At 40.8% G+C, this 26,998-nt stretch overlaps 2 protein-coding genes and 1 long non-coding RNA gene across 4 annotated transcripts in view; 1 reads left to right on the top strand and 2 right to left on the bottom strand.

Moving 5' to 3' along the window:
* Positions 1 to 25,320, bottom strand: LOC140570472 (uncharacterized). 2 transcript variants are annotated; one of them, XM_072692619.1, is made up of 4 exons: positions 25,018 to 25,320; positions 22,503 to 23,689; positions 14,628 to 14,633; positions 1 to 2,304 (listed from the first exon to the last, which is right to left on the bottom strand). In XM_072692619.1, the coding sequence occupies exons 2-4, from the start codon at positions 23,567 to 23,569 to the stop codon at positions 1,533 to 1,535; spliced, it is 1,845 nt and encodes a 614-aa protein (XP_072548720.1). In that variant the 5' UTR covers positions 23,570 to 23,689; positions 25,018 to 25,320; the 3' UTR covers positions 1 to 1,532. The 2 variants fall into 2 exon arrangements, with proteins under 2 accessions (XP_072548720.1, XP_072548719.1); XM_072692618.1 differs by lacking the exons at positions 14,628 to 14,633; positions 22,503 to 23,689; positions 25,018 to 25,320 and adding an exon at positions 3,680 to 4,004 and having other exon boundaries at positions 1 to 2,502.
* On the bottom strand, positions 5,014 to 9,568 carry LOC140570698 (uncharacterized). Its single transcript, XR_011980646.1, has 4 exons — positions 9,519 to 9,568; positions 5,538 to 5,598; positions 5,209 to 5,257; positions 5,014 to 5,032 (listed from the first exon to the last, which is right to left on the bottom strand). It is a non-coding gene; the product is annotated as an uncharacterized lncRNA (long non-coding RNA).
* The window catches only part of LOC140570341 (uncharacterized), a 62,943-nt gene continuing 45,629 nt past the window's right edge, over positions 9,685 to 26,998 (top strand). Inside the window, exons 1-3 of the mRNA XM_072692610.1 lie at positions 9,685 to 10,009; positions 13,159 to 13,901; positions 13,986 to 14,045. Coding sequence (XP_072548711.1) covers positions 13,289 to 13,901; positions 13,986 to 14,045 — 673 coding nt within the window. The 5' untranslated portion in view covers positions 9,685 to 10,009; positions 13,159 to 13,288. The remainder of the gene's footprint in view (positions 10,010 to 13,158; positions 13,902 to 13,985; positions 14,046 to 26,998) is intronic.

Genomic DNA, 26,998 nt, shown 5'->3' with positions numbered 1-26,998 from the left:
TAAATTATTTAGAAAAAAACATTATAAATTAATAAATTTATTAGAAGCTAAAGAACACATCTTAACCAGGGGTGCCAATAATTATGGAGAGCACTGTATGTGCATTTGAAACAAAAAAGGGTTCTAGACACTGAGTTTACTTAAGTTACATTTAATTTATCAAAAAAGTAAAAGAAAAAAGAAAAGAAATGAAGAAAAGTCTTTTGCCACTGCAAAAGTGTTGTGGTGTTTTACAGCCCAGTCTCATCAATGCTCTTAGTGCACATGTATCTTAAAACCATGGTAATGCCAAAAAATCTGAATTTTACTAATTTTACTATATTAACCATGTTTCATGACAAAGAAACATACCACCATTATGACTGTAAACATAAGATAATCCTTTATTAGTCCCATTAGTGGGGAAATTCACAATTCAGAAATGTAGCTTATTAAAGCCTGTGATTGTACTTAAATGCACTTAAATGCACATTCAGTCATAGTGAAGTGTAGCTTATCTAGTTGTTGAGTATTGTCCATCTTATTTAGATTCCCATGTTAATCCTTAATTGTTTTCATAGAAACACATGCCTAATAGGAGAGACATTTACATACACCTTAAGCCTGTTTCTGTTGATCTAAATAATAATAAAAAAGTGTTGGACAACTGGTTAATAAGGAAGATAAATGCATAAACATCAGCCTTATTTAGATAAAAAAAGACATTTATATTCAAGGCATTTAGCAGATGCTCATTTCTAATGCAAAATTAAACATTTACCAAAGTTGTCTACAAAATGTCAATAGATTAACAGCTAGTTATTTATTAGAAATCTGGTTATGCAGTGAATATTAAAATAAACACACATTTTTTTATATAAATTTACATCTACAGCACAAATCATTCTTTAGATTAGATATAGAAACATAAGAATTAGTTATAGAAGAGATTAATACATTTAGACAAACACATACCCCTATTGCTTTCTCATCAGTAACAGAATTTATTTATAATTTAGAATTTTAATAATTTCTATTAAAAACAATTACAGCATTTTACACCATTATTTCAATACTCCTTTGAAAAAGCATGAAATTACCTTTTCAGTTCCACTTTGACTCTGTCTGCATTTTGTTATAAGGTAATTAGCTCCACCTCCTGGATTTGATAGCCAATAAATCTTCTGCCAGACCAGACCAGTTCGGTACATTTCTAATCATCATTAGATAGTCCCATCTAGTATTTGTGTTGTGTTCAGCAGCATATGACATCATTAATATGACTGTGGGGTCCTGAGCACTGAAGAACAGGGTGAAAGGAGGCTAACAGAGTATGTAGAGAAACAAACAAACTACAGTCTGGAATTATAGACCTGCAAAGTGATCATATATGGTCAGTGGAGCTGATCAAATGGACAGCATGTTGGTCATAAGGATGCCTGTTGGTTTGTTTTTTTATGAATATGTTTTTGTTTCTTTTAAACAAGTTACCCATATTTTAAAAAAAATCATGAATGGGACCTGGAGTAGTTTTAGGTGTGTCTTTGCCTATTTCACTGACTGCTCTGTATGCACTTGTGTGTTTTTAATGTTTTTAAAAGCCTGAAACTCTTCTCACAGTCTGTGCAGTGATATGGTTTCTCTCCTGTGTGAATACGCTGATGTTGAAGGAAAGTACTCTCTTGAGAGAAACTCTTCTCACAGTCTGAGCAGTAATATGGCTTCTCTCCAGTGTGAACACGCTGGTGTTTTTGGAGATGAACTGGTTGATTAAAACTCTTTCCACAGTCTGAACAGTGATACGGTTTCTCTCCTGTGTGAATGCGCTGGTGTGTGTTGAGATGACTCTGTTGATTAAAACTCTTCCCACAGTCTGAACAGTGATACGGCTTTTCTCCTGAGTGAATGCGCTGGTGCGTTTTGAAATGAGTCTGCCTAGTAAAAAACTTTCCGCAGTCTGAGCAGTAATACGGTTTCTCTCCTGTGTGAATGCGCTGGTGTAGCTGAAGGGAACTCTGATGATTGAAACTCTTTCCACAGTCTAAACAGTGGTATGGTTTCTCTCCTGTGTGAATCCGCTGATGTATTTTGAAATAACTTTGTCTATTAAAACTCTTTCCACAGTCTGAACAGTGATATGGTTTTTCTCCTGTGTGAATGCGTTGGTGTGTTCTAAGAGTGCTTGGTTGATTAAAACTCTTCCCACAGTCTAAGCAGTGATATGGTTTTTCTCCTGTGTGAATGAGCTGGTGTGCTTTGAGATGCCTCTGTTCATTAAAACTCTTCCCACAGTCTGAGCAGAGGTGAGTTTTCTTCTTGTCTGTACTTTTCTGCATTTGTCTGTGAGGTGTAGGTGAGGACATTTGCTGAGAATTGGAGATTCCAGATGCCATGTACTTCACCAATTTTAGCAGCTCGTTGTAAAGTCTGATTGTTTGTATTTGTAAAGCTAAATTTCAACCAGGGAGGAAAGTTAACACTTGGAGCAGGAGAAGACGTCGATCAGGATGACATACATTCATTCTGGAAGAAACAACAAAAAAGAAAGCTTATAACTTAAATAAATTCTAAGACAGAGAAATAGGCTTTTTCAGTTTTTCAGCTGCTACAATCATGAGTTACATCACCTGAAGCAGCCATGCAAACAACTAAACAAGAACAAGATATAGATAGTTGTTTGGCAACAATCTCTAAAAAAACAAAGACCAAGTCTGGCTCTAAAAACTAAAGATAAGGCCTGAAATCCTGGTGTTCTAATAGACTCAGATCTCACCTTCACCTGCCATATCAAAGCAATCACCAATACAGCCTTCTATCATTTTACAAATATAGCCAGAATCAAGGGTATGATGTCCCAAGAAGGCCAATAAAAAGTTATTTTAAAATTAACAGCACTGCTGCTAGAATTTTAACCAGTACCAGGCAAACAGTGCACATTACTGCAGTTCTCAAATCTTTACACTGGCTCCCAGTTCAGTACAGAATAGGTTTCAAAGTGCTACTTTTAGCTTAGACATCACTGAATGATCCAGAATACATCTCAGATATTACTAAATAATATAAAGGAAGTAGGTCCCAGATCCATGGACTCCAGCTTAAACATGGTGAAGCAGCATTTAGCTTTTATGCTGTTTACTTTTACATGATTTTAGATGTGTAACAAATTTAGTGATTTTTAAAGCCAAATGTCCAACTTCTGACTCCAGTACTTGTTTGGGGTTCTTTTACCACCAATTACTGCATCAATAGGGAGTGTCATGGAGCCAATCCACTTGTAACACTGAGTGTTTCTTATCTTCCTCTTGACAATACCTCGTATAGATTCGCTATAGGGTTCAGAGGCAGATTTGAGATAGAATTTTATGGTCAGCAAACCATTTGGTAGTAGTTTTGGCACTGTGGGCATCCTCTGTCCACATCCAGGGAGGTTGGCTACAAGTCCATGGGCTGTAAACTTCTCAACATCAAGCACAGCAAACACAGCTACATTCAACCTTTTTCTAAGTAGCTGAAAGCTCCTGTAGATCTGAAACCCAGCAGAAACCAACTGTTCATCAAAGCTAACTAGGAGAAGATCATCAAGCAGCTCCTGGACGAAGCTGCTTCTGTGTTCTCTTCAATGTTGCTCCTTCTGAAAGGGTTTCTATGTGTCTAAGAGTAAATGTAGAACAGTGTGATGAAGAGTGGAGCACCTCCATACCTTCAACAGTAGAGCTGATGGTGTTCCTCCAGCAGAGCAGTCTGAGCACAGAGGTGTGGACTGCTGATCACAGCTGGATCTGCTGCTTCTCCACTTTACTGGAGACCGGGCTACAGTTAGCCCCACCTTCCATATTCTCCTACAGAGAAGCTCTTCATGGTAAAAGAGCGGCCAGCAGATGTCCAGAGTCCGCTGGATGAAACTATTAGAAGAGGTGGATCAATAGATCTCGATGGCTTCGTCTCTGGATCTGAGCAGATACAGTAACCAGCCCTGATCCACCTTAACGCTCAACAGTCTGCAGCTGCAGAGCTCCGGAGCTCCACTGAGGAGCCAATCAGACCGCAGAACTCTACTTCCGTTTAGGAGCTAACAGAGTTACAGCTGGCAGCTAGCTGTCAAAATAAAAGTCCTGTAGCGCTGTGAGGCTTACTGTTAGTTTGAACTGTTCAAGAACACAGTACACTTCCTGTCTATCAAATATTATTGTATTCTGACATCAGAATATTTATTTGTACAAAGTCAATTATATGGTGATTGAAAATTGATGTAATATTATTTTCTGACACTAATTAATATTCTCTAAACACAAAACCAATATGAAATACTGTCACCATTAACACATCCCTTTATATGTGCTTCACTGGGTTCCAGTAAAAAACAGTGTAAACAGGGTTTTTTGTCATCATCTATCCTTAGAGAGAACTCTTAAAACATATACCATAGTGCACACACCTTCAATGGCCACATCAACGCTGATTCAGTGTCAGAAATTCAACATTAGCTGATGTCTGAGATTAGGCCAAACCCCACAGTACAATTAGTAAGATGCTGCCTTAGGACTGACTGCTTACTTATATGGTAGCAGTGAAAAAATGGATGAGTGGCGTCCTTCACAATGCTGATGGCCTTGCAGCGTGTGGTGTGAATGTCTGTGACAGAGGGGAGAGAGACCCCTATGATCTTCTAAGCTGTGCTCACTATTCGCAGTCTGAGGCATTGCAATTCCCAAACCAGGCGATGATGCAGCTGCTCAGGATGCTCTCCACAGTCCCTCTGTAGAACATGGAGAGGACTGGAGGAGGAGGAGGAGCTTTCCTCAGTCTCTGCAGGAAGTAGAGGCGCTGCTGGGCTTTCTTGGCTATGGAGCTGGTGTTGAGGGACCAGGTGAGGTTCTCTGTGATGTGGACGTCAAGGAACTTTGTGCTCTGGACGATTTCCACAACAGAGCCATTGATGTTCAGGGGGGCGTGGTCGCTTCACACTCTTCTGAAGTCAACAATCATCTCTTTAGTTTTGTCCACATTCAGAGACAAGTTGTTGGTTCTGCACCAGTCCATTACCCGTCCACTACTGATGCAAAAACATACATCACTGTTATCCTGTGCAGTGGAGTCAGACTTACCTCTGTGACAGTGCATGGGGCTGAGGTGCAGAGGCAGAGAGCATACTATGATATATATAAAAAAATAAACATGTTAACACAGTGACTTAATACATGAACATGTAGAGAAAGTATGCATTTTTACCATCAACATGAAGATGCCAGGAATTTCCTGCCTTCTGTTAAGAAACATTCTGGAGAAATGTAAGGGAAGACTTTGTAAGGATCAGTTGAAACTACAGGTGTAGCCTTAAGTACTAAAATGAAATTGAGATACATGCAACTACATGATTTCCATAATTGAATCGGTTTAAATGTACATTTACATTTGCAGCATTTAGCAGACGCTCTTCTCCAGAGCGACTTACAAAGTGCTTTGCTATTTACCCAAGAAAACCTTAGCTGGTTAGAATAGACTAATAATTCAAAGGATACCTCTAAGCATAGACATTACTAAACACTAAATTTACTTACTTACAATGTTTCTTCCTTTTTCTTTGTCCAGGGTTTTGAGTTAATGCAGCTTGCAATTTGTCTGCCAATAGAGAAAAACATACAACATTTTATATATTTAAATGATCAATACCAGATCCTGAGAACGAGGCCCAGCTTGAAACCCGGAGCCTGAGAACAAGTTTGGCCATAGAACATTATTTCTCACTACACAGCTCTTGAGCTGCTGGTGGCTTGGCAAATTACTTTACTAGCAGCTTCTGTAGCATGTTGTAGCATATTCCATGTTCTGGCAACTCATGGATTTGGGATGGAATTGGTGCTTGGATTTTCTTTAGATTTTTCCACCAGCTAATGTGGCTCTTTGGGGGGGGGAAGTGAGAAACATTGCTATAAAACAAAGTCAACATTCATTATCATTAAGGTAAGGTGCACATATTTGTCACTGTACACTGTACAGCGAAATGTGTCCTCCGCATTTAACCCATCTGGTAGTGAACACACACACACACACACAGAGCAGTGGGCAGCCAACTCCAGCGCCCGGGGAGCAGAGAGGGTAAAGGGCCTTGCTCAAGGGCCCAACAGTGGCAAGGGCTCAACTAACCGCTGAGCCACCACTTTCCCTCATTAACTGCAACCTAAATATTGTTCTGTACACATCATCTCCAAAGCCACTTGGACAAAGAGAATCAAGAAAAATAATATCCCTCTGCTGTACCAATATCACCTAAAACTGATATTTTCAAAATAAACATAAACAATGTACCAACTCCAAATAAAGTTTGAAATCTGAATGTTTAAAAACTGCCCTCAACACAGAGCACCGAGTGATCTGTTTGTTGCCAACTCCAAGCAGGAAAAAGCATGGCATCTTTTTGACTCCATGTTCTTCTGATACTACAGAAAGGCAGAAAAATTGGCACAGTCAGATACACACCTCATCCTAACAGAGATCTGTTTGTGTAGTAGTAAACATCTACTGGCAAACAAAGCAGTGGGTCTACCTACTTGTCTTTCCATATGGGAACAACATAAAGGTCCACAATATGAACATCTTTTCCCTACAAACATTACAAATATATCCATAATCATAAACAAAAACTTCAGTAAGTCTTAAGCCTAATAAATACGATGAGAAATGCGTTGAAATGTGTTACATCAGTTGTACAGGATTTCGTTCTTAACGAGATACATTAAGTCCTCACGAATAAGGCAGGTTTGACCATCCTTCACAATAAGTTCTCTTGATGGAGATTTTTTTCCAACACATAATTTAGCTAAATGTCAATAAAATTTGTTGTGAGTAATCTTCGACACAAAGGACAATAAATTGCAACTACATCTCATGACACACATCACAAAATGGACACAATAGTAACCATCTCATTCTGAAGAGGGCCCAGTTGTTTCTCCCAATGTGGACCCAAGAAAACGGATGGATGGTCCACCTGCCATTCCAGCTGTGAATAGCGATGGTCCCACAGAAACGTCCTCTCAGTTGGTACTAACTAAAAGCACAAGAAATTGTCACCATGTGTCCAATGTACATTATACATGACAACCAGTCATCAGTCAGTTTTTTGCTATTATTATTCAAATAGATCTTGTCCTGTTGTGTTACATAAAAATGGCCAGGCATGTATAGGCATTATCACTACAAGACGCAGAAAAGCTAGTACATGCTTTTATTACCTCAAGGCTAGATTACTGTAATGCACTACTGTCAGGTTGTTCCAGCAGGAACCTCAATAAACTTCAGCTGGTGCAAAATGCTGCAGCCAGGGTCTTTACTAAAACTAGAAAATTTGACCATATCAGTCCAGTTCTATCAGCACTTCATTGGCTCCCAGTTAAATTCCGTATCGAATACAAAATTCTTCTATTAACATATAAAGCCCTACATGGCCTCGCTCCTGAGTACCTGCAGGATCTTATAGTATATTACGAACCATCAAGACTACTTAGATCTCAGGGTGCTGGCCTCTTACTCGTGCCCAAAATTCAGAAAACCTCAGCAGGGGGAAGAGCCTTTTCTTATAAAGCCCCCCAGCTCTGGAATAACCTTCCAGATAATGTTCGGGACTCAGACACAGTCTCAGTCTTTAAATCTAGGCTGAAACTCATCTGTTTAGTTCAGCTTTTGGTAATTAATGTTTCTTAGATAAGGGCTGCAGGTCCAGGGTTCGCGGACCCAGGGAATTGTAGTACACTGAGATGCTGGCGCTGTCGTCTCGCTGCTTACACGCGATCATTTAGGTTTGTTGATGGTGGAGCAGATAGATGCTGGTGTTCTCAGGGTGCGCCCGTGTCCGTGTTACCTTCTGGCTCTCTCCTTTTAATTATGCTGTGATAATCAGACCTGCCGGAGTCGTCAGACATACCCAGATGCTGATTCTCAACATTCTCTGCACTCCATAAAATTCCTCTCAGAACTAACTTTCTCTTTCTCTTTTTACCTTCTTCGAGTAAATGACCACCCAGCCCGACCTGCTGGAAGATTGCCCACTGAGGTCCCCTCTACCTGCGTCTAACCAGCTGCCACCTACCAGTCCGTCCAGCGGGTCCCCCCCAACCCGCCACCACCCATGGCTCACCCGCCTGCCGCTGCTGCCTGTTTGGTGGCCGTGCTGAAACCTAGATGGACTCGTGTCTGTCTGACACTATTAATATCACCACTATCAACTTTCTGTTGTATCTGCTTTGGTCATTTTTATCATTAATGTTTAAAATAGTTCTGACCAGGAGGAGGACGGGTTGGGTCCCCCTAGTGAGTCTTGGTTCCTCCCAAGGTTTCTTCCTCCAGCTCTGAGGGAGTTTTTCCTTGCCACTGTCGGCGTTGGCTTGCTCACGGGGGTCTTTGACGCTTCATGTTATTTCTTCTTTCTTCTCTGTCTCTGTCCTTTATTAAGTACTAATTATGTAAAGCTGCTTTGTGACGACAACAATTGTAAAAAGCTACACAAATAAATCTGACTTGACTTGACTTGACTTGACTTGACTATAGCATAAATCTCCCATAACACTGAAATTCTGTATTTTGTAACCCTTGCTTGTTAATCTGTTATATGGCCTTAGTCTTGACAAGCTGACATTCTGGACCGCCATACTAGCCTTCCTCACAGTTAGACGTTAGGCACGGGTCATCTTCAATGTTTCTAAAATCAGCCATGTCACTCCACTGCTGCGTTCTCTTCACTGGCTTCTAGTAGCTGTGAAAAAATCAAGTGCATGTCCAAAATAAATCAGCATATGTACTAAAACATTATAGTGTTCATACATTACCTAATCTGTGACATCTTTAATCAGTGTAGGCCAGTAATAGCCAGCAATGACCCTGTTTCTAGTGCCTCTGATGCCACTGTGGCATTCCATCAAAACAAATCTTTTCTCAGCCTCTGACAGCGCAACCAGGCACATGTAACACATGCTCCGGCCTGTGTAGAAGGAAAACGTTCAAAAGGCAATGAGAAAAATAACCCACCAATATTCACAAAACAATTACTCTAAAAAATATGGCAAGTATACCCAAAGCTTTTTCAAGTATTTGTAATAGATATTGTACTGATTTATAACAGGCATCTCCTGTGAAATTAAAGATTAATCTCTCATTTGAAAATGTATTCATGACTTTATGTACATTTTAGAATATAAATAAAGATATTTAATAAAATAAGACATAAATAAATCAGGTATGGATGTAACTGGTGTACACACCATGCCTATGTGTTCCAAAAAAGCTGACATCGTGATTTATAGAGAAAATATAAAAACACTTATAAAACAGCAGCATATTTATTCAATGACATAAAACTTAGAACTGCTAGATGGCACACGTGTCATGTGTAGCTAAATTAACTTATAACACAAAACTAGGAGACACCAGCTTCTCTTTTCCACACGGTGGATGCAAACTCTCCTTTGAGGAAATAATCCTGAAAAGCGCCATACAACTCAAATTATTTATTTTTATTATTTATTAATAAAAACAGATAAACACACATTTAACGCTGGGTTTTACCCGTAAGGCACAGCAGAACGCAAAGCTTTTCATTTTTGCAAACTAATCTATTAAACCACCACTTATTTTATTTACAGTCGTAAAACGATAGCGGATGTGACGTATGTTTGCTGCGCAACCGGGTTTCCGGTTCAAATCGGGGGGCAGCAGGTCTTCAGGGCGTAAACACAGCAGACTGTTGAGCGTTAAGGTGGATCAGGGCTGGTTACTGTATCTGCTCAGATCCAGAGACGAAGCCATCGAGATCTATTGATCCACATCTTCTAATAGTTTCATCCAGCGGACTCTGGACATCTGCTGGCCGCTCTTTTACCATGAAGAGCTTCTCTGTAGGAGAATATGGAAGGTGGGGCTAACTGTAGCCCGGTCTCCAGTAAAGTGGAGAAGCAGCAGATCCAGCTGTGATCAGCAGTCCACACCTCTGTGCTCAGACTGCTCTGCTGGAGGAACACCATCAGCTCTACTGTTGAAGGTATGGAGGTGCTCCACTCTTCATCACACTGTTCTACATTTACTCTTAGACACATAGAAACCCTTTCAGAAGGAGCAACATTGAAGAGAACACAGAAGCAGCTTCGTCCAGGAGCTGCTTGATGATCTTCTCCTAGTTAGCTTTGATGAACAGTTGGTTTCTGCTGGGTTTCAGATCTACAGGAGCTTTCAGCTACTTAGAAACCCTGGCAGTTGGTTTATTGGGGTAATAGTTCTCTGGTCTGGGGGGTTAAAGTGAGATTGTGCTGCTGTTGTCTCTAAACTCCTTCATGCTGACTGTAGAGATCTCTCCTTTATGCTCATGTGTTTCTCCACGCCAGAGTCTGTCTGTGTACAGAAAGTATATCTTTATGAGGCTTTATAAAACTCTGTGTAAAATAGATGATGAGATTCAGCATGGAGGTGGAATGAGTGTAGAAACAGATGTTCCACAATGTGGGAATTAATGTGCAGTTATTTGAGGATCATAGCAGTTCATTTTAGACCAGAATGAAGTTCTTCCTGATGGATGTGTAGATTGGGTGGGGGTTGCTGGTCAATGGCTGGTAGATTAAGAGCTGGTGGGGGATTGAGGGCTGTAAAGTCTGAGAACCATTCAGGAGGTTGATGGTTTAGTTAACAGTGATGGAGAACCCATACTCTGCATATATAGTGTTTTTTTCTACACTGAACACTGAAATACTTTCTGAAAAATGAGACTATATATTTACTGAGACTATATATTTATGGGGCAGTGGTGGCTCAGCGGTTAGAGAACCGGGTTATCAATAACAGGGTTGTGGGTTCGATTCCTGGGCTTGGCAAGCTGCCACTGTTGAGCTTCAACCCTTTACCCTCTCTGCTCCCCGGGCACTGGAGTTGGCTGCCCACCACTCTGGGTGTGTGTGTACTCACTGCCCCTAGTTCACTAGTGTGTGTGTGTTTGTGTGTGTGTGTGTGTGTGTTCACTACCACAGATGGGTTAAATGCGGAGGACACATTTCGCTGTACAGTGACAAATATGTGCACCTTTACCTTCTCTTTATGTTAGAGATGCACCATGTCAATGGACCCTGAGTGATAAACTAAACAATAAATAGAATAAAAAAGAATAAGTGAAAAAAGTATTTAAGCACTAAAAACTTCTTTATAGATATAATTATATAAACATTTACAGAACATCTGTACAGCTGTGCAAATAATCATAGTGTATATATATATATATATATATATAATGCTGCTATTCCAGTTAAGCTTGGCGTGCTTCTTGTAAGCTCATTTATATTGAACATTTATGTAAATATTTCATAAACTGATTTTAAACATTAGTTAGCATCACAAAGCTACCAAAATATCCTGGTTCATTATGTTCGATTCCGATTCCACAAGAGAGGCTTAAGTTAAACCATGCTCAGTTACTACAGTAACATATGGACAAACTTGCTCCATGCCAGGCTACAGTTGAGGCTTTTTAGTTTTGTGATGAATATAATGTGTCGTAGGGCTGGGTGATATATCGATATATTAAATTATATTTTGATATAAGCAGAGTGGGATATAGAGTGCTATATTGTTTTTATCTATATTTGATTGTGCATGTCTAAAGTCCCGCCCCCACCTGTACACACACACACACACACACACACACTGGAGGCGAGTAACACAGCGTGAGGAGGAGTCCTGCCTGTAGGAAGAAGAACAGTGGTTTGGTTATATGGAACTGCTCCGGATTTTGCTGGTCAGATGAGGAGCAGAACTGTATGATCTGCAGGGAATGCTGAATGGAGGTAGCGTGTATCAAAATGCGGGAGAACTACCACCCTGTTACACCGCTTTCAGCTGCTGCTGTTCTGAAGCACCCACGTCCCAGCAGCCCTACACCAGTTCACACAGCGCTGCAAGCCTGCTTGGGCATGGACTTTTTCTGTCCATTGATCCAAGTGCATTACGTTAACTGCTGTACTGTTATATTTCTCAAAGCTGAAATTAAGCAGTTAAAGTGAACTGTATGCATTTACAATGAGTTAAGTATTTGTTACTTATTTTATTTAAAAATCCTCTAATAAATTAGCTACAGCATACAATGCAAAATGTCCTTAGACTAGTATACCCTACTTTCTTATTTTTTAAAACAAAAGCGTTTTATATAGGCCTACTAACTTAAAATTGTAACAAAATTAAAATAATCTCTAATGTACACTAAGGTGTTAATCATATTTCATTAGGCCTAAATTAGCTTCCATTTAATAAAGTTCTGTTGAACATTGAACAGTTATAGTCAACTTTTTTCTACAGAACATGGCATGGATGATGACAGGGTGACCCGGTTTGACCTTTATATAATGTTAATAAAATATTTTTTCACTTTATTTTTCACAACGTATATAATATCGTATTTTATATTGCATTTCACCATTCAGCTAAAATATATCAAGATATATTTTGTCCATATCGCCCAGCCCTACTGTGTAGATCTTGAATAGGAATACAGTAATTGTTTTTAAACCACTTATGAAAACATAAAGTATGAATCAGTATGAATAGGTGACTAAAAAATGTAACATGTTTAGAAGTTGTCATTGGACTAAGTATATCAATCGAGACATCATTACCTGCACAATGGTGCTTTATTTAGAGGTTTACAGGCTCATGAAACATTGTTTACTTCTGTCTATGTAAATTTAACTGTAATGCTTAGTCATATTGCATTTTTCTGCCCTAATCTGAGGTGATAGTGATTTACTACAGATCTACTACATATAGCATTTCCTATTACCCACAAGGCGCATGGGACAGTAATTTCAGTGTATTTTAATACATTGTGTCTGAACTACAGTCAGAGTATTAGCTTTACAAACCACCTGCTATCAGCCATTTGGCAATCTACTTACTATATGTTGAGGACATATGCTGTACGTGATGAAGGAATGAACAGCGAATGCAGGGGTGTGGTCTCAATAGCCCTGGGATTGAGGAGCAGCTTTGCTATTCCTCTGTTTTGGTATCATATCTAATTATTTTAGCCAAAATGACGCTTCAGTATGAAAATTGCACATCTGTTGTTCCCCAGTTCAATTATTTCCCCATCCCAAACTAGGATTGTGCTGCATTTTTACATTGAGCTTATTTTTTATTCTTTGTTTCTTTCAGAAATGAATGCTGTTCTGTTCCACGTCTTCTCTTGCTCCTAGTGTACACTTTCCTACTTGGTTCAAATTTAGCTTCATAAATTCTCAAAATCAGAAGGTTTTTCAAGGACCTGCTGAAAGAGGGGAGGAACATGGCATCCAGAAAAATCCTCAACACTCAACATTGCAGACAAAAGCAGAAAAGTACTGGAAAGAAGAAAACTCACCACTGCACAGAGTGTGGAAAGAGTTTTGATCAGAGGACTTTCCTTCAACACCAGCGCATTCACACAGGCGAGAGGCCATATCACTGCTCAGACTGTGGGAAGAGTTTTAATCAACAGAGTCATCTCAACACACACCAGCGCATTCACACAGGAGTGAAACCATATGAGTGTTCAGAGTGTGGGAAGAGTTTCAGTCATCAGAGTAATCTTAAAGCACACCAGCTAATTCACAGAGGAGTGAGACCTTATCAGTGTTCAGAGTGTGGGAAGAGTTTTAATCAACAGAGTAATCTCAAAACACACCAGCGCATTCACACAGGAGAGAAACCGTATCACTGCTCAGACTGTGGGAAGAGTTTTAATCGCCAGAGTTCTTTTGAACAACACCAGCGCATTCACACAGGAGAAAAACCGTATCACTGCTCAGACTGTGGGAAGAGCTTTAATCACCAGAGTCATCTCAAAACGCACCAGCTCATTCACACAGGAGAGAAACCATATTGCTGCTCAGACTGTGGAAAGAGTTTTAATCAACAGAGTAATCTCACAACACACCAGCTCATTCACACAGGAGAGAAACCGTATCGCTGCACAGTGTGTGAGATATGTTTTTCTCAAGAAGGTCATCTCATTCAGCACCAGCGCATTCATACTGGAGAGAAACCGTATTACTGCTCAGACTGTGAGAAGAGCTTCAGGCATTCAAAGACATTAAAGATACACAAGTGCATTCAGCACTCCGATCACAAAAATAAGCTGTGATGCACCTAAAACTATTCCAGGTCCCAACCCAAAATTATGCCAATTAGAAATATGGGGTACTTATTTATAGAGGAAAGACTGTTCTGACCAAGTTAAGAAAGAGCTGTCTTCTCTTTCTATCCTAGACCTGTGTTACAGAATTGTTAATTTACCCAAGCTTCTGTTAACATAGAAGAGAAAACAGTATGCTTCATTTGGTATGCTTCATAAGATTGTGGAAATAAAGGAACAATAGCTAATGCTAACTGTATGTGGTCACTGTACTGATCTGGTGGTTATCCGTTACATCCTCTCTAGCATCGTATGCAAAACCAGATTCAGCAAAGACTCATATTGCTACACTGGCATCACTATACCAGTGCTTTGAAAGCACATTTTCCTCAACTTCATGCAGACATATTTCAAAGTAAGACAATGGTATCCTGTGCATTTCTTGGTTTCTGTTGAGTTCCTGACTGATATGTTGCTTGGTAATTAACCTTTTCATAGCTAGCCCAGTCACTGTATTCTCTGGTATAAAATTTTTCTTTTCCAGGAGCAGGGGTCAACGGGGGATCAAACACAGCATCCACGGTGCTCACCGGAAGTTCTTTGGTTGTCTTTGTGTCTGTTCTTTGTTTGTCAGGGGTTGCTGTGTCAGCTTCTGCCATCCTCTTACAGAAAGGACTTAAACACTCTGAAATCCTGCTGCTCTCTAAACTAAATTGCTGTAAGAACAGTCATGGATGCTCTCCTGAACTGCTCAATGTACATGTTTTTAATGATCGTTTCTGATCATTCACTAGTTGATTATGTCTTCAGATGAAAGTTTAAGATGTAGTGCTTCAGGCCTGGAAGGTATGAACGTAATTGATTGGTTTGACTATCATTTTTGATCATCTCAAGGTTGCCCTCCAAATAAAGATTGTGATTGTTATTCTGTCAGTCCGTGGTCTGCTCTTGTTTTTCTTATTTAGGTTTGAATTTGCACACTTTCTTCCATGACATATCAAGTCAAGCCTCTTCCATAAATGTAACTGAAAATCGATTTGGGAGATACATTACCATCCACTGTAAAATCATTTTATTAGCTTATTAGCTCTTATTAGCTCTGTCTAGCCGTTTTATTATTAATTGAGGTTTCAGTTGTGTAGTCCAACCAGAGCTGGATAGGTTGTTCTTGTATAATCTCTATATAATCTCAATTCATGTAGAGAAGAAAATGATAACGATACAAAATAAGTAACTCCTTCCTAAACTTTTACCATAATCCATATAGCTTTGAATATGCAGCTTTAGCTAGACTTGGATGAATTTTTGGATTTACCAGAATTTACCTATACTTGATCCTGTCGCTGCATTCTCTTTAAAAGACAGTCCTGGAGCTTGCTTGACTCTCTTGAATGCCCTGAAGCCTTCTTCACTGCTGTTGAACCTCTCTCCTTAATGTTCTTGATGATTTGATCAATTTGATTTAGGTGCTATCTTACAAGCAGCATTGTCAAGTCAAGTCAGATTTATTTGTATAGCTTTTTACAACTGTTGTCACAAAGAAGCTTTACATAAATAGTAATTAATAAAAGACAGAGACAAAGAAGAGAGAAGAAATAACGTAAGACACGATGGATCAAAGACCCCCCAGTGAGCAGCCAACAGAGACAGTGGCAAGGAAAAACTCCCTTAGAGCTGGAGGAAGAAACCTTGGGAGGAACAAGGGGGACCCGACCAGTCCTCCTCTGATCAGAACTATTTAAACATTAATGATAAAAATTACCAACCCAGGTATAACAGAAAGTTAATAATGGTGGTATTAATAGTGGCTGATAGAGTCAATTTTTTTTTTAGGTTTTAACATGGTCATTAACCAGGTAGCAGTGGTAGGCGGGTGAGCCGCTGGTCTGCTATAAGTGCAAAAGCAGTGTCCTTGCCTGTAAAGCCCTTTTTATGCAATGCAATAACTTAACATGTTTTATTGGAGGTAACCATGATAAACAGAAGAAAACCTAAAGTTTAAGTCCAGGTACATCAATACATTTACTCAGCAGATAAAGAAAAGCTAGCCCAGACCCAGCATCTCCTCCATCCTCAAAAAGGCCCAGCAGAGGATGTACTTTCTGCATCAGCTGAGGAAGCTGGGTCTGCCTCAGGAGCTGTTGAGACAGTTCTACACTGCAGTCATCGAGTCCATCCTGTGTTCATCCATCACTGTCTGGTTTGGAGCAGGACAGGAACAGACTGCAGCGAACTGAGGACAGCTGAGAGAATCATCTGTGCTTTTCTGCCCTCCATTCAGGACTTGTACTGCTTAAGAAAACAGGCAGAGAAAATCCTTACTGACTCCTCACACCCAGGTCACTACCTCTTCCAGCTGCTCCCGTCTGGCAGACGCTATAGATGATCTTCTTAGGTGTCCTCATATTGGGGCAGCGGTGGCTCAGCGGTTAGAGTGCTGGGCAATTGATGATAGGGTGGTGGGTTCAATACCTGGGCTCAGCAAGCTGCCACAGTTGGGTCCTTGAGCAAGACTGCCCACTGCTCTGAGCCCTGTTATCGATATCCCGGCGCTCTAACTGCTGAGCCACCACTGCCCTGGGTGCTGTGTTGGCGCTGCACTGTCCTGTCTGTTGTATTTATCATATTTATTGTGTTATAATTCCATGTTTAAACTTCATGTCTCTCTCTCCTTATCCCTCTACAACTCTATCAATCAATCTGTCTATCCATCCATTTATCTGTTTCTCTCCCTGTGTCTGTCTCTGTACTTCAACCTGCCATTCTGAGGAAGGAGCTCAGTGCCTGGAATGCAGTCAAGGATGACCTGAATAAAGTGCCATAAAGTGCCACTAACCACTAATCAGTGCACTGTGTGCAGAGAACCTGTGAGCCATGTTTGAGAAAGTCAGAGGTATGTGTAAAAAAGTAGTGGTTGTGATCAGGGTTAAACATATTTCAGAATTGAATTGAGAATGGCCGCTAAATTCCCATTCAATTCTTGAATTTGAATTGAGATTGCAAACAATAAGCAGAATTGCAACTCAAATTCAAATAGCAGTATGTAGAATTGGAATTCCATGAAATTTAAAGAAATTTATGGGTACATAATTAAGGTGTATTTAACTATGAAGCTTTACAGTATATATTACAAACACAAATTTCACACAGATATTATTGGATGGACTTGTATGGACTATGTACACAATACTTTATTATAGTAAATAGTAAATACCCCAAATTACCTTTTAAAAACATACAATAAAACAGATTATTAAAATTGCAATAACTTTCAAATTGTGGAAATTGATAGGACAGCACTTAAATTCCCAGAATGCTTTATCCAAGTCTTTAAATGGTTGTCTAAACATTTAGGATTTTTTTTTTGGAGTACACTCTTGAGAAATAAGCTAGTTGAGGGCCAGGGCTGGTTTGTACTTTTTTTTGTAAAATTGATTTTTGTACTTACAGCAATATGCAAAATGATAACACGTAAAAGGACATCTGGGCTCGTTCATTTTGGAGAGCCAATTCCCACAACACATGGAAACCACAGAAAATGTATGTTAAAAGTATCACATTCTCTCGTGATAAGAATGAATTTCTCTGAATTGCAATGAATTCAATTCCACTTCCTGTAATACCAATTCAAATTCAATTCAGCATCCTGTCGGATGGATTAAATTCAAATTAATTCATTGAATTTAATAAAATTCTGAAATTTTCACAGCCCCGGTTGTGATAAAAAATATCTAACATGTTGGCTATAAAAAGAGTAGGTTACAGTTAAGGTTAGACTGACCATGGCAGCCCATTTGAAGCCAATCCAATGGGTTAGAGCTGAGTGTACTTGTGTGCAGAACGTTCACATCTTCAGCTTATTTCAGGACAGGACAGATCCTCCCTGCTTTCCAGATGACTACTATGATGAATTCAGAAGTTATATGGTCCAGAAAGGTCTTACTTAACAAAACAACAGAAGTGTTCCACTCTGCCTGGAAGGACAGCCTTAGCCATCACTCCTTAAAACATTGCTATACTCTAGCAGGGGTTCGATTCTTTAAAAGTTTATTTTAGCTCTATATTTTTGGTTCCCTTGTTTTGTTTTTTCCTCTTGTTGTTCATATTCAGTCTTAGTTTAGGCTGTTTTGGTTTTTTTCTCCATTTCCATTTCTCTTTTACCACTATACCCTTCTCATAGCCTAGTGGGTAGAGCACTGCTCTCCCAAGCCAACAACCCCAGTTCAAAACCCACTGTCTGCAATACTTTCTTTTCTGCATTTGATTCCACCCAGGTTGTTGCCTAAACCTGGGATAAAACACACATGGTGACAATTCTGTGAAGACCATTTTCTCTCCACAGGATTGCTGCCATGTAACAGAAAGACTGCCAACCATGGACTCAGTAGACAAGGCGGTATTGCAGCAAGCTATGACAGCTCAGGGAGCACGGTTAGGTAAACATGAGGAGGCATTTAGTCAGTTAGCCCAATGCATGCAGGAATTAACAATGACTGTGCAACAGCTTACAACCCCCCCAAGGATGACACCGCACCTCCCGTCATATCTGTTCAGTCACTTCTCCCAAACAGTCCGGAAGTCATGCTTCTTGCCCGGGTTAGGTTTAGTGGTGAACACTGGAGGGTGCAGGGGATTCCTGCGCCATTGTTCACTGGTGTTCTAACAGGAACCCACCCGGTTCCCTACTGAAGGGGGTTTTTCTTCATAGGCAAAAAGGACAAGGGTCGACTACAGGGGTCAAAATAAAATCACAATCAAATCTTCAGTAAGACCTTGCAGGAGCATGTCATCCATGTACGCCAAATCTTGCAGCTGCTTCTAGAGAACCACCTCTTAATGAAACTAGAGGAATCCCATTTCCACGTCCGTCATTTCATTTCCTTGGGTTTGTGGTTTCTAGGGGCAAGCTGGTCATGAATCCGGCAACGCTCAAAGTGGTGGCAGCTCCTCTGACGGCCCTTACCCGCAAACTACTAGGACTGTGTCAATGGACAGATGAAGCTCAGGAAGCATTCGAAGAACTCAAACGTAGACTAACATCTGCCCCCATTCTTCATTTTTTCTGACCCTGATATACCCTTTCTGGTAGAAATCGATGCTTCGGAAGTTGCCGTAGGAGTGATACTTTCCCACTGCTCAGGTACTGAGAAGAAGCTACACCCCTGTGCCTACTTCTCCCATCTACTAAAAAAAGCTTAAACTCTTGGCTAAAACCTTCTGACTAAAACCTTCTACTTCTGACCCGGTACCAAGAATTTCAAACCAGATGCCCTTTCGAGACAATGGGAAGAGCCTCCACACTCCCGCACTGGCTACATCATCAACCAGCTGCATGGTATGCCGGTGCAGAGCGGTCTGGCGGCGAGCTTGGCGGTCTTGGTAGCCCAAACTGCTGCAAGCAAGACTACAGCAGACCAGAAGAGACAGCTGGGGCTGTCCTTCCACCCGGGTCAACGGGTATGGTTGCGCGCTAAAGACCTGCCCCTGAAGGTTAATAATAAGAAACTGGCTCCTCGATACGTTGGGCCTTTTAAGGTTATCAGCCACATCAACCCTGTTTCTGTTACAACTTCCACCTTCTCTCAGGGTTAACCCAACCTTTTACGATTCCTGTCTCAAGCTCTACTTGTGTTTCACTGGGCGCCGGCCCAAAGAACAGACAAAGCATGGACAGAGCAGTGAAAGAGGTGGAGAAGGGGAAGATAAAAATAGTCTGAAAAGAAATGAGGCCAGGAAATAAAACTGTGTATTTTTATAAAATGTATATTCCCCAGTAGCATCGACATGTGGGATGTTATGTAGGCCAGATATGTAAAGAGAATTGCAATCAATTTGGTCTTTATTTGAATTTCATTTTGTTCTGAACATGAGGTTTCAAATCGGAGTGCGCCCTCTGCAGTAAGTAGATTATAGAATCATCCACACCCATGTTCTGTTGGTAAGCAAACTGCAGGGGGTCCAGGAAAGGGCTGACCCCCCCGACCCCCCCCCCCCCCCCCCCCAAGTCTCACCTTAAGTTCCTTCTGCACAGACTCCTCTGAGCCTCCTCTGCATCTGGTGACCACCTCCTGATTGTCTTCTTAGTCACTGGTTACCTTAGGGCCACTTACACGTTACCAGCCGGCTAAATGTAAATGATAACAAAGATGGCGCTGCTCTCTTAACAGATAATACAGAGATAACCCAAAGGCTAAAAGCTTGGCGTTCAGGCAGCAGTGACAAAACTTCAAAGTAACATGTCCTGGATTACACCATCTGTTATTCATGTATATCTGCTGCATTTGGCTGCCGCTAGCCCGGCACCATCTAGATATCATATGCAACATGACTTGAGATTTAAAATGAATGAGAACAGATCATCCATGACTACCTGCCACCCTGGATCCATTGCAATTTGCATACAGATAGAACAGATTCACTGATGGTGCTATTGCCCTGCATACTGCCCTCTCCCACCAGTTTGTGGACTACAGTTCAGCATTTACCACAATCATTTCTTAAAGAAATGGTGCCATGATAAGTAAGTAGCTGTTAGTGGACTTCAGTAAGCAGTGCACACCACTATCCAATCAAATGGACCACTGTTGTCTACCTCAGATGGCTAAGGAGGTTTAGTATGAACCGTCACATACTCAGGATGTTCTACACCTGAGAAGAACACCTGACTAAAGCCAAATTCCATTTGAGTCTGACACAAATGATGAATACGGTGGTCTTGCTTTGTTGTCTTGTCTTGCCAGAAGTCAGATGAAGACAGGACTGTCTTCATCTGTCTCATCTGTTCATCTGTCTCAAATCAATAAATTTGATTTGAGGACTGCACAAAGCATGTATGCAGGCATGGAATGGGGAGAAGCTCCATGCTCTCTCCTGGAGATGATGACACAGACTCAATAAATGTGGGCTTAAAAAACCCTAGAAAACAAATCAATCAGTGCCTCTTTATCTAACTGCTCCGTTGTGATAGTCTGTTTAGCAGCCACTTTCTCTGGGAGGAATGGCTAAAGGGAAGAGCATTGCTAAATATGAATCATTTGTTTTGACCTGAGTTACTGGTGATGTAGCGCGACATCATGTAGCAGAAAGGGTCATAAGTGTAGATTTAAATCTGGCAGATAACGTTCTAGTAGTGAACCAGTTTGCAGCATTTCTTACATTTTTAAGTAGAGGCACGTGTGCTAGCAGCTTAAAAGATTTATTATTAAAAATGCAAAAATCCAATACATTTTCCGCACAGAGAAGGCAGAAATAAAACAGAAAATAAACCATTCACACTAAATGTGGAACTATGAATTTGGAAAATTAGAAGAAAATAAAGAAAATAAAGAAAATACATCTCTGAGGCCAAACATAAAACAAACCAGAACAGTTTTAAAAGCTGCAAATCTCCTATCATCCGATACAAATTATATGTAAATCAAACTTAATCAAATATGTAGTCTCTGATTTGCTATATTAACATCATTAACATCATGATAATTGGTCATTAAAATCATATAAAACATACTAGCAATGTTCATCAAGTAGCATTTTTTTTAATAGTTCCAACATGTCTGTGACTTGACTGGCAAGCTACTTTTTTCAGGTCACCCCAAACTTCTTTAACACAACCAGTCCTTGTAAATCACAAGAACATCAACATGAGGCAGTCAGTCTTCAAAATTCCACATAGATGTCTTTAGTCTTTTTGCCTACTTATGATTTTACACCATGTGAGGAAGGCATACGCTGGCCATACTGAGGAGAGGTTACTGCCACATAACTCCCGATATCTTGCTGTCCTGTACTTCATACTTCATCTCCTGTGCCTCACTCAGAACAGCATAAAGTTTTACTGCTACACTTAGGGTCATGTTTTCCCCTCACAGCAGTCATCAAAAACACTGACATTCCTGATTCCTGAAAAGTATAAAACAATCTCAAAGGTCTAAAACATATTGTATGATTTGTGTCCATAGGCCCAACTAATTGAGCAACTGGCCAGTAACGCTCTCTAGATGTAAAAAGAGAGTAACCTTGAGAGAAAGACATACCATACACATAGGAGGTGAATTTGAGTTTGACGGTTTACCTAATCTACCAGCCTAACCAAACCTATTGACCAACACAACCACGCTGGTCCATCAGTATGACTAGCTTGACCAAACTGGTCAATCAGCAATGTTCTATGTTAGGATCTGGGTTGGGAGGACATCTTCAATGTATGGACTGGAGCATTTAGCACCAAGTTACATTTTGTTTTATGAATATGCTTCAGAAACTGTTTAAATTAACAGATTTCTTTTTTCCCCTCTATAAACAAGGTTTTTAAAATCTGGATTGGGACCTGGAATGGTTTTAGGTCCGTCACTGCCCATTTTTGTAAGTGGTTTTAATGCAGTTGTGCCTCTTAAATGAATTTAAATGCCTGAAGCTCTTCCCACACTCGGAGCAGTGATACGGTTTCTCTCCTGTGTGAATGCGCTGGTGTTGTCGGAGTGTACTCTGCACAGTAAAACTCTTCCCACACTCGAAGCAGTGATACGGTTTCTCTCCTGTGTGAATGCGCTGGTGTGCACTGAGATGACACTGTTGACTAAAACTTTGCCCACAGTCTAAACAGTAATATGGCTTCCTCCCAGTGTGAATGCGCTGGTGTGTTCTGAGATGACTCTGTATATTAAAACTTTTCCCACAGTCTGAGCAGTGATATGGCTTCTCCCCAGTGTGAATAAGCTGGTGTATGTTGAGATGACTCCGTTGAATAAAACTCTTTCCACAGTCTGAGCAGTGATACGGCTTCTCTCCTGTGTGAATGCGCTGGTGTTGAAGGAGATTACTCTGTATAGTAAAACTCTTCCCACAGTCTGAGCAGTGATATGGCTTCACTCCTGTGTGAATGCGCTGGTGTTGTTGGAGATAACCCTGTTGAGTAAAACCTTTTCCACAGTCTGGGCAGTAATATGGCTTCTGTCCTGTGTGAATGCGCTGGTGTTGTCGGAGTGTACTTTGCATAGTAAAACTCTTCCCACAGTCTGAGCAGTGATACGGCTTCTCTCCTGTGTGAATGCGCTGGTGTGCACTGAGATTCCTCTGTTGACTAAAACTCTTCCCACAGTCTGAGCAGTGATATGGCTTCTCTCCTGTGTGAATGCGCTGGTGTGTTCTGAGATTACCCTGTTGACTAAAACTTTTCTCACAGTCTGAGCAGTGATATGGCTTCTCTCCTGTGTGAATGCGCTGGTGTATTTTGAGGTGACTCTGATGATTAAAACTTTTCCCACAGTCTGAGCAGTGATACGGCTTCTCTCCTGTGTGAATGCGCTGGTGTTCTTTAAGGTGACTCTGCTGATTAAAACTCTTCCCACAGTCTGAGCAGAGGTGAGTTTTCTTCTTGCCTGTTCTTTTCTGCATTTGTCTGCTAAGTGTAGGAGAAGACATTTGCTGAGTATTGGAGATTTTTCTGGATGCCATGTTCTTCCCCCTCTTTCAGCACCTTAACATCTTTGTGAAATCTTCTGTTTGTATGAAGCTAAATTCGAACCAGGTAGGAAAGGCGACACTAGAACCAGAAGACTTGACACAGGACGCACTCTGGAAGAAAGAAGAAAAAAACCTGAGCTTAATGCAAAATGAAGGGGACTCCTAGCATAGGGTAGAAAATGGCAATGCCAATCAAACCATTTGATTCAGACTTTAAACATGTTACAGGTTTGTAACTTCTGATAAGACAGAGAAGTAATAGTGTGATAATGTTCACAATCTCTGTTCTCCATAACTTCAATTAGAACTAACTCTGTCTCTTTACCTTCTCAAAGAAAATGACAACCCACTTATCCAGCTAACAATGACTATGTCAGGCTCTTAGGTATTTGCAAATATCATCATTATTACCACCATTAACCATCATTACTTTCATTATTTTACCATCCTTTAGTATGATATGCTATGCAATGGTACAGTGACTTCTAATCAATGATTTATAAGTAGTTCTGATCAAGTGATGGGTTGCCCTTGTGAGACTTTGTTCCTCCTCCATTTCCTCTTTCACAGCTTCAAAAAGACCAAATTGCACATTAATTCAGTATGAACAAATAATATTGATGTCTTAAAAAATTTTGTTATTGTTTACAGGTAATTGCAAAAGTAAATATATGGTCTCATTATATTTGGTAGGCAGTTTAAGTGTTTTACTTGTACGCCACAAGTTCCTAATGTTAAAAAAAAAACAAAAAAAAACACTATATGCAGAGTATGGGTTCTCCAGCTAAACCAAATAATCAACCTCCTGAATGGTTCTCATACTTTACAACCCCCATCTTAACAGCCCTCAATCCCCCACCATCTCTTAATCTACCAGCCATTGACCAGCAACCCCCACCCAGTCTACACATCCATCAGGAAGAACTTCATTCTGGTCTAAAATGAACTGCTATGATCCTCAAATAACTGCACATTAATTCCCACATTGTGGAACATCTGTTTCTACACTCATTCCACCTCCATGCTGAATCTCATCATCTATTTTACACAGAGTTTTATAAAGCCTCATAAAGATATACTTTCTGTACACAGACAGACTCTGGCGTGGAGAAACACATGAGCATAAAGGAGAGATCTCTACAGTCAGCATGAAGGAGTTTAGAGACAACAGCAGCACAATCTCACTTTAACCCCCCAGACCAGAGAACTATTACCCCAATAAACCAACTGCCAGGGTTTCTAAGTAGCTGAAAGCTCCTGTAGATCTGAAACCCAGCAGAAACCAACTGTTCATCAAAGCTAACTAGGAGAAGATCATCAAGCAGCTCCTGGACGAAGCTGCTTCTGTGTTCTCTTCAATGTTGCTCCTTCTGAAAGGGTTTCTATGTGTCTAAGAGTAAATGTAGAACAGTGTGATGAAGAGTGGAGCACCTCCATACCTTCAACAGTAGAGCTGATGGTGTTCCTCCAGCAGAGCAGTCTGAGCACAGAGGTGTGGACTGCTGATCACAGCTGGATCTGCTGCTTCTCCACTTTACTGGAGACCGGGCTACAGTTAGCCCCACCTTCCATATTCTCCTACAGAGAAGCTCTTCATGGTAAAAGAGCGGCCAGCAGATGTCCAGAGTCCGCTGGATGAAACTATTAGAAGATGTGGATCAATAGATCTCGATGGCTTCGTCTCTGGATCTGAGCAGATACAGTAACCAGCCCTGATCCACCTTAACGCTCAACAGTCTGCTGTGTTTGGGAGCCGCGGGGCCGCGACGGCATTTCAAAATAAAAGCCACAGTGAAACTCATTAATGGATTACTCCGAACTCCAAGCATCCCTCCAAAATGACTCTATCAAGAATCATACAACTAATTAGATCCAAACAAATTATTGAAGCTGTATTTAATAAATTACAGATAGGTACATACAAAGAGTCCTTCAAGAGAAACGTGTTATGGACAGATTATTGTCATCATTAAATCTGTTTGTCCCCGAAGGTTCATTAGTCCCCCTAAATAAGCACGCATTGTTAGCTTAATTCTTAATTCTGACGCACCAAAACCATATTTGGATAATAGCTGAATGTATCTTACAAACTTTAATGTACCAAAACAGTGAAAATAGCATTGATTGATAAATCTAAATCAGCCTACTGAAAAAGTCAGTTATCCAGTTTATATGTAAGGTTGGCTCCAGGTCTGGGCCACCTCTGGCCACCAGGGGGAGGCCTGGAGTCACACCTGGGCAAAGGACTAAATAAGTTCTGAGATTCAGTCGTTTTGTGTCTATCAGAGCTCTCTCAGAGTTAATGGCCGCCCACCCATCCGGCCTGACCTGTTAAAAGACTGCTGGGGTCCCTTTTACCTGCGTCAGACCAGCTGCCATCCACCAGACTGACCACCAGGCTTCCCCACCACTTGTGTTAGACCAGCTGCCCACCCTCCTGCCACTGCTACCTCCCTAATGACCATGTTAAAATTTACATGGACTCTTAAATATCTGCCACTATTAATATTATCACCATTAACAATCATTACTCTGACCATCACTACTATGATTATGTAAGTGCTATAATTATGATTATTATGATTATCATATAATATTAAAATTATGTTGCACACCTGAGAAGTACAACCAGCTTATGCTGTGGTTTAGTGACCTTCGGTGACCTCAATCATTTATAAACAGTTCTGATCAGAGAAGGATGGGTCGGGTCTCCCTTGTGAGTCTTGGTTCCTCCTAAGGTTTCTTCCTCCAGCTCTGAGAACCCTGCCACTGTTGTATGTTTGGCTGCTTACTGGGGTCTTTTTTTTGGCACTTGTGGTCTTGTGTGGTATAGAAAGGCTAACAACAGATTTGTGGAAGATTAATTACTCTGCTTATACCTGAGTAAAAATGACATTTTAATCTGGATTCAGAGCCAATCACAGCACAGAGACAACCCTTCAGACCCAATCACAGCACAGGACAAGTCCTTCAGACCCAATCACAGCACAGAGACAGCCCTTCAGACCCAATCACAGCCCAGAGACAGCCCTTCAGACCCAATCACAGCACAGAGACAGTACTTCAGAATCAATCACAGCACAGAGACAGTCCTTCAGACCCAATCACAGCACAGAGACAGCCCTTCAGACCCAATCACAGCCCAGAGACAGCCCTTCAGACCCAATCACAGCACAGAGACAGTACTTCAGAATCAATCACAGCACAGAGACAGCCCTTCAGACACAATCACAGCACAGAGACAGCCCTTCAGACCCAATCACAGCCCAGAGACAGCCCTTCAGACCCAATCACAGCACAGAGACAGTCCTTCAGACCCAATCACAGCACAGAGACAGTACTTCAGAATCAATCACAGCACAGAGACAGTCCTTCAGACCCAATCACAGCCCAGAGACAGCCCTTCAGACCCAATCACAG

Source organism: Salminus brasiliensis, chromosome 1 (genome assembly GCF_030463535.1).
Source record: "Salminus brasiliensis chromosome 1, fSalBra1.hap2, whole genome shotgun sequence".
In the NCBI taxonomy this organism is placed as follows: domain Eukaryota; kingdom Metazoa; phylum Chordata; class Actinopteri; order Characiformes; family Bryconidae; genus Salminus; species Salminus brasiliensis.
This window is presented reverse-complemented; position numbering and strand designations above follow the sequence as displayed.